This window comes from Rhinopithecus bieti, unplaced genomic scaffold (assembly GCF_001698545.2).
Source record: "Rhinopithecus bieti isolate Rb0 unplaced genomic scaffold, ASM169854v2 scaffold_9899, whole genome shotgun sequence".
Classification (NCBI taxonomy): domain Eukaryota; kingdom Metazoa; phylum Chordata; class Mammalia; order Primates; family Cercopithecidae; genus Rhinopithecus; species Rhinopithecus bieti.
Window position 1 is genome coordinate 1542483 of NW_016806979.1, and position 7699 is coordinate 1550181.

Genomic DNA, 7699 nt, shown 5'->3' on the forward strand with positions numbered 1-7699 from the left:
TGACAGAGGGGAGGCTTGGAGGCCAGCCCTGCTCCTCTTTCTGCCTGAACTGGGCCTCTCAAGCCTCCCTTGGGTGTAGGTGGGGACACAAGGCCTGGGGGTTGAGGTTGGGGGCCAAGGGAAAGGGGCTGAGACCACCATGCCGACTGGGCTCTGCCTGTGCCTCTGTCCAGAAATCCCTTGGGCCGCCTGTGAGCCTCATCCTGGTCTCACGGGTGGGGAAAGAGGCCAAGGTCTGTATTTCACAGACAAGGACACTGAGGTCCGAGCTACTGGAAAGTCAGGCTGCACCTAAAGGCCTGGCCACGGGGGCACACCTCCACCCCACTGACCCATGGCCCGGCCCAGCTCCCCACCCGAGACAGGGGCAGGCCTGGTCCCCCGGTAGCTGTGCTGTGGTCCCAGGTGGGCACTGAGTGGTGGCTGGGCCTTGAACAACCCACCCGCCTGTCCCTGGGAAGCTCGGTCCCCTAGACGCGTCCTCATCACCACCATGGCTCCAGGTAGCCTGAGGTGGGTTACAGAGGCTGCACTGACAGGGAGGGCATGGGAAGCTCAAGGCCGGGTCCTCTGGCTCTTACAGGAGGGAGGTTCTGGCTTCTCACTGGGACTCCTGGGGAGCGGGAGAGGGGTGGCTGTTGGGGGAGAATGGAGGCCGAGAGGCCCAGGTTCCTGGTAGGGGCTTGGTGGGAGGCAGGGAGCCGTTCAGTTATTCCCCTGGGATGCTGCCTCTGCTTGTTTTCTTAGCCTGCACCCAGGGGCCAGGGGCAGTTCCCTCCTCACCTTGCCTGGTACAGACTCAGGAGACCATTGAGGGGCCTGCCCGGCATGGGCATCTGGCCAGCTCCAGTGCCCGGTGACCCTGCAATGGCTGAGCGGTGCGGCTGCCTCTCCCCCACTCCCCACCAACCCCCAGCAACCTCGCCAGGCCGGGGACGAACAATTAAAGCCCCCTGGTCCCCAATTGGTTTGTGGTATTAAAAACGAATTGCGATCAGCCAGGTTGTCATTTCTACCTGATAAAACATCACTTTTATTGATCTTACTCACCCAGCGCCAGCATTCATCTTGCTCCAGCATTTCACATAATGGCCCGTTTGTCTTGATCAAAGTGTAGTCTTGCATGTTTAACCCTTGGGGCCCTGCAGCTGTGCGTGCCCAGCCCCCCAACTGTCCTTCCCACAACGCCCCGCCCTTTGTCCAAGCCCTGTTCTGGGGGTAGGAGGTTCTGGAAGGCAAGGATGGCTGTGTCTGAGATAAGGTGGGAAGATGAGTGGCAGAGAGACGGTGGAGGGGAGGGTAGCACGGTGGTGTTTTGAGGCCAGGCCCAGGCACGAGTCCTGCCGTTAAGACTCAGCAGTGCGCCCTGCAGGGCTCCTGGGGAGGTCAGTCCCTTGAGGTCAGGGCCTCACCTAAGCCTGTGGTCAACCCCACTCGCTGTGCGCGGGTCACCTGCCTCCTGGGCTCACCCAGCCCATTCCTGGGCCCACTGGTGGCACCCCCTTCAGCCAGGCCCCCTCCGTGGCCATTTCTGGCCCTCAGTCCTCAGTCCCCCCCGGACCCCTGGCCCTGTGTCATCCTTAAAGCCTTTCTTCTTGGTGCTAGCCCCTCCCCGCAGATACCTGTGCTGGCCTGGCCCCTCCACCCCTGACCCCGAGGCGCCCGGCTGGCCTGGCCCCTCCACCCCTGACCCCGAGGCGCCCGGCTGGCCTGGGACCTCCAACCCTGACCCCGAGGCGCCCGGCTGGCCTGGGACCTCCAACCCTGACCCCCAGGTGCCCGGCTGGCCTGGGACCTCCAACCCTGACCCCCAGGTGCCCGGCTGGCCTGGGACCTCCAACCCTGACCCCCAGGCTGCAGACTCTGCTTAGAGCTCTTGGGGCACCCTTTGTCAAAGAGAGAACACAGGCTCCACGCTGTTCTCAGGGGCTTGAGATTTGGACTCTGCCACCCTCTAGCTCTGGCATCAGTCCCCTACCTCCCCCCGCCCCTACTGACCACCTGCTGGCCACCCCAGCTGTTCCTTGACTACCCTCTGCCCTGCCCTGGGCTCTTCAAAGACAGCCCAGGCATTACTTCTTCCAGGGAGCCCACCTGGACTGCCCCAGACAGTTAATCTGCTTTGCCAGGTGCGATGTCCCCGCTGGCCCTGCTGCCACATGCAGCAGGGGGGCAGGGAGCTGCAGTGCTGCCCCACCAGGCCTGGCTCAGCCCTGATACCACACTTTTGGCTGAGATGGGGGTGGCCGACCTTAGGGTTCCATGGGCGAGGTTATCTTGGCTGTGTAGCCCCGGGTACAGCTGCTGGGCCCCACTGTTCTCTCTCTCCCATCTGCCTGTCATGAAGGTGGGGCCATGGGCCGCTCACTCCCACCGTGGCTCACTGCTTGGTACACTGCTAGCACCAGGCAGTGCTGGATGAATGGAGGATTTGAACCAAGACCTGCTGGCAGGTTTCCTGTGGGCTTCCCAGGCAGGTGTCACCTCTCTGGCCTGGGCTTCACCCGGCTCTCTTGCCCCAGAGTCCCTGTTGGCTGCCTGTGGCCTCTCTGTGCAACCTGCTCCATCAGGCAAGCTCCTGGGGTGGGCAGGAGGTGGCAGCAAGTCCTGGCTCAGGGCTCCAGGAGCCGGGGCAACAGCTGCAGGCCTTTCTCCCTGTTCCGGGCTGGCTTCTGCCCCAAAAAAGTCATTGAGATGAGTGAAGTCAGGGTCTCCTGAGCCCACAGGGAGTGTCTGGTCTCACCCATCTTTCCTTTCTTACCACAGAGGACCCCTGACCCGGACACCTGGTCCAGCAGGGCCTCCTTCCTCAGGGCCCGGCCAAGGTCCTCATCTGCTCTCTGCCCTCGTGGCAGCCCGAGGCACCGTCGGTCCCTGAACACCTCCCTCTGCACTCACTGGCCCAGGGAGGCGCTGCTGACTCGGGGACTCCATCCTCCAAGGACCGTGTTTCCTGGCTGTGGACATAGCTGTGACCAGGCACTCGGGCCCACTGGGACAGATGCACACCGACTTCACGCAGCTTCCCGAGATCCCGGTGGCAGAGCGGGGACAAGGAGGGTTCCCCACCCCCTGCAAGCATCCAGCTTCCTCTGGGTCTGCAGCCTCATCAACAGGGCTCCCTCCAGCTGGGGGTGCACTGATCTATGTTCCCACACCCAGGCCGTGGGCTGGTCCTCGCAGGGTGGCCAGTCACATCGGAGGCCCTGCCCAGCGTGGCGGTTCGGAGACTGCTCTTGCCCCTTGTCCTCTCCAGTGGAACCTACTCTGGCCCCGGACTCTGGTTCAGGCTGGACATGGACTGACCAGGGGTCTGTGAGAGCAACCAGGAAAGGGGCCCTCCTCCTGGAGGGACCCCACCCCTAAGACCACCCTAAGCCATTCCAGTCACATGACCCTTTTGTGGCCTGAGACTCAGTGCCCTGAGGGGCTACACAGGGGGCAGTGGGGAGGCCTGGTCCAGAAGCCCCAGCTCTGGGAATGAGGCTTCTGCGGAGCCCCTGGAGCCCCCCAGGAGTACCCTGGGACACAGGACCCTGGACCCCCGAAAACCTGTACAATCGTCCATATATTTATTCTTAAGCAAGTTATCAATAAAAAATTTGATACTAAAATGCCTTTACATAGTCTGCTGTTCATAAAACCTTTGTGTGTTTTTTTGTCCATTTTGTTTTTAGTGTTTACATTGAAAAAAAAATCCAACCATCCCCTTAGTTTACACATTTACAGGAATCGTGCTTTCGTCACGTTAAGCACGGCGAGAGGGGAGGGGCCACACCAACCGCACGCACACAGAAAGGAAAAAAAAGAAAAAACAAGGGACAAAGCGGAACCCAGCAGAAGCGGGACGAGGACGAGGCGGCCGAGCAGAGGGTCCGACCTCCGTGGCCGCGCCCTCCTCTGCCTTCCCTGAACTCCAGTGGCTCGGTGTGCCCCCAGCGTGTTTCTTCACTTGACATTGTTCTGATCCCCGAGCCTCGAGCAGGACCTCGTACAACCACCTCCCCAGACGACCACCGGGAATGAAATATTGCACTCATGTGAGACAAAGCCTAGGCTCGGGGGTGGGAGCGGGGAGCTGGGGGCAGGGACCCCTGACCGCAACGTAAGCCCCAGCCTTGAGCTTCCTGGGGAGCCTTCGGGAATGGCCCTTCAGGGGGTCCGCCCAGCAGGTGAGAAACAGGCCCCAATGGGCCCAAGAAAAATAGGGGGACCAAGGAGACCTGGGATTAGAGCGCAGGGCACCCACCAGCACCCCTGCTTCCGAGGCCTGTGGTGTGTGGGTGACACAGAGCTTGTCCTAGAGCAGTGGCTAACTTGGGGGGGCTTTCCTGAAGCTCCCGTGGGGGCCAGGGGAATCTTGGTGTGGGAGGACACGGGGAGTACGTGGTCCCCCATGCATTTCTGCAGCTGAAGGCTGTTGGGCTCAGGTCCAGGCAGCCCTATGTATCCTGGGCTGTGGGAGAAGCGGAGGGATGTGAATTCTCCTGGGATACTGGGGTAGAGCCCCCGAGGGGTGCTCCTTGCACCAGGGGCCAGGATGTGGGTTCGGGTGGTCAGAGGGACCCTTATTCTATGCCCCGAGCACACCCATCAGGCCATCTGCCCCACCGAGTGGCACTGAAAAGACCAAGAAACCTCTAAAGGCACCGGGGCAGGCAGAGGGGTTTGAGGACCAGGCAGACTTGGCTGGTGGAAAAGGGGGCCCAGGAAGGGGCCTTCCCCTGCTTGGGGTGGGCCGTGGGGCAGAGTCGGCATTTTATTTTCTTCTCCCTTGGCCACAGCACTGCTGGCCTGGCCTCACCACCATCTACCCAGCAGGCCAGGGGTTTGGGGGCACCGATAAGGTGGGTGGGAAAAGGGGTGTCTTTTGCATGCACTCTGCTCAGGGGTGAGGAGACAATCTGGCTGGACTGTAAACCTGCCCTCGTAGGCCCAGAGCCCTGCCCAGTTCAGGATCCTGGCCAAGCTGCCCCTTCACGCGGCACCTGCTACTTTCAGGAAAGTTAAGACCCCAGGGGTGAGGAGGGCTCAGAGCTGGGCCTTGCTTCCTGAGTGTGCCAGGGCGGCGAGGGTGAGGGGGGCGAGGGGCCAGCCCCTCCCTGCTCTGGGTGGAGGCCAGACTCCTTGGCCTCAGACCAACTGGCCCCGGAAACAGAAATCAGATATAAGTTGGAGTATGATTCAGGAAATACAATCCAAACATCGTTTTTTCTTATCCATACTTTAAAACATTTGTTCGTCTTTGTCTTGTTTTAAACAGAGGTGAGATGCACACGGCTGCTGTCACACTCCCTGGTCTGGGCTTTGCCTATTGAATTCTTCTTTCCCTACAGGCCCCTCATCACCACCCCCTGCTCTAACACTTCTTTTCTAGGAGACACACTGAAAGCAAATAAACTCGACTGACTTTCATCTTACACGGTTGTCCCAAGAGATTGGAGGGTGCCACCAAGGGTCCCACCTGACCCTCCCGTGGCCTCTGCCCCCTGCCCCGAGCTGCCTCTGTCATCCCAGGTGCCCTCATTGGAACCCAGCTGGGCTGAGAACAGTGCATTTCTAAAGGAAACCCCAGGACAAAAATCGCCACACACACGCACACACACACAGGCGCACTCACACACACCTTGTCACGCGGATGGGGAAAAACCCTTTTCCACTTTTTTCCATAAAACTTCCCCGCAGAAATACAATATTTACATAGAGGAATAAATAGACAACACACCTGATTTCTGCTTTCCCTGGTGGGAGACAGTCGGAGGTACTAGGGAATATGGCTTGGATTCGAATCTCCCGTGAACTGCCGGTGCGGGAAACGGAGGGTGCTGTGGGTGGGGCGGGCCAGGGACCCATCAGGGCCACAGCCCGACCCTCCGCAGCGGATGGGACAGGACTGGGTTCCGACACCTGGAACGCTCTTTCCAGGGAAAACCGTGAGAAAGCCTGGTCTTGCCCTGTGGGCTTTTGCATATTTGCTCAGACTCGCCCCTGGGAGGCTGGGGCTGCCTCCTGCCCGGCGGCTTGGCTGATGCCAGGCTCCGCACACAGGGTCCCTGGCACAGGTGGGAGGCATCTGCGGTGGGCGGCTCAGCATAGGATGGGCACGCCATCGGCTGTCACCAGGCGCCCGGTGGTGGGGTCGTAGGTGCCCGCCAGGTAGTACAGGTCCTGCCGGTCCTGGCACTTGCGGCTCCGGGCCATCTGCTCATACTGCTCGCGCGCCACAACCTGGCACTTGTGGGAGATGGTCTGCACATCATTCTCATCCTCATGGCAGGACTGGTACAGTGCGTTCTGTGGGCAAGGCGCGCGGGGCGTCAGCGGCCGGCCAGGAGACCCGCTGCCCACCCATGCTCTGTAAGGGTCACTGGATAGGCCTCTAACTGTGTGACCGGAAGATGGCAACCAGTCCAGAGGCCGAGGAGCCTGTCGGGGACCCTCTGGGGACTGTCGGAGTCAGAGAAATACTAATTTCCCTGGAAGATGGGACACGTCACATGGTCTGGAAAACGGCTTCTTCTCAGGGAGGGGCAGAGGGCGTGCTGAGGGCAATTTCTGTCCTGGGCTGGCATCGCAGGCAGGGAGGACCCACGCACAGGGTGGGGGCTGCCACACATCCCAGGAGTGAACTGGGCCTGCCGGATGCTGAGCACTGCCGTGGGCCACAGCCCCCAACCGTGGGGAGGGACCCAGGGGTCCTGCTCTAGGGCATGGCTACAGGCTGTGCGGCTCCCCGCAGGGCCGTGGCACCTGCTGAGCGGGAGATGTGTGGTGGGGCCAGGTGCCCTGTGTTGGAGCACAGCGCTGGCTGCTGTCGTGCCCGCTCCCCGGGGCCCCGAGCAGGGCTGGGCCCGCACCTGCCTGGGCCTCACCTTGCCGTCGCACTGCCTCTTGCCCAGCTTGGTCTCTTCAGGGTGGTAGAACCACTTGACCTTGACCACCATGTTGCTGCCCCAGGACTCCCACATGCTCTCGATGCGGCCGATGTAGGGGAGGTGGGGCCGGCCAGCTGACAGGAAGACGGCGCAGTCCCCTACACGCAGAGTCTCTTCGCCCCGCACGATGGCCTTGTAGAACAGCTTCCGGGCCTTCCCCTTCATGCCACGCCGCTGTGGGGGACATGGGCAGGGTGGCTCTGAGAGGCCGGGGGCAGGGGGGACAGGCGGCGGCCAGAAGGCCTGGAGGGCGTGGTGTGGGTGTGTGAGTCTGAGTGTGAGCGTGGGAGTGTGCAGGGCGCCCGCAAGGACGGGAAGCGGCAGCACTGTGGCTGATGGCAGCCGTGGATCCGGAGCAGGGGCCGCGCCTCCACTGAGCCTGCACATGGAGTCATGACGTCTGGACACTGGATCTGGGGCAGGGACGTGTGGACGAGACGTTCACCACAGTGTTATTTACGAGGGCAAAAGACCCATGAGTGGCCCTGTGCGTCCCCGAGCAGTGCCCTGGCGAGGACAGACGCTGACATCTGAGCTCGGGGATCCACAGCTCTCCAGCTGGCCGTGCCACTACTGACGTGGAAAAGTGAGGCCATCACATGTGGAGTGCAGCTCGGGCCCGGCGCCGACATGAAGTCGTTTCCACTGTCATGCAGGCCGTGGGCTCCGGCGAGGGGCCAGCGGAAGTAGCTGTCTGCCTCACTGGGTCATGGATGGGCTTTTGTTCTTCCCTTGAGTTTTCCACATTTTTTTTTTTTTTTTTT

General features: G+C 61.3%; 1 protein-coding gene and 1 pseudogene across 2 annotated transcripts in view; both read right to left on the reverse strand.

Annotated features, from left to right (window-relative positions):
• Positions 1–3550: 3550 nt before the first annotated feature.
• LOC108534127 (uncharacterized) lies at positions 3551–5345 on the reverse strand (annotated as a pseudogene). The gene has a single exon (XR_001886891.1). The product of XR_001886891.1 is annotated as an uncharacterized LOC108534127 (transcript).
• BAHCC1 (BAH domain and coiled-coil containing 1) overlaps positions 3551–7699 on the reverse strand; it is a gene marked incomplete at its 5' end in the record, with an annotated part of 65805 nt that continues 61656 nt past the window's right edge. Inside the window, 2 exon segments of the mRNA XM_017879551.1 lie at positions 3551–6294; positions 6873–7109. Coding sequence (XP_017735040.1) covers positions 6088–6294; positions 6873–7109 — 444 coding nt within the window.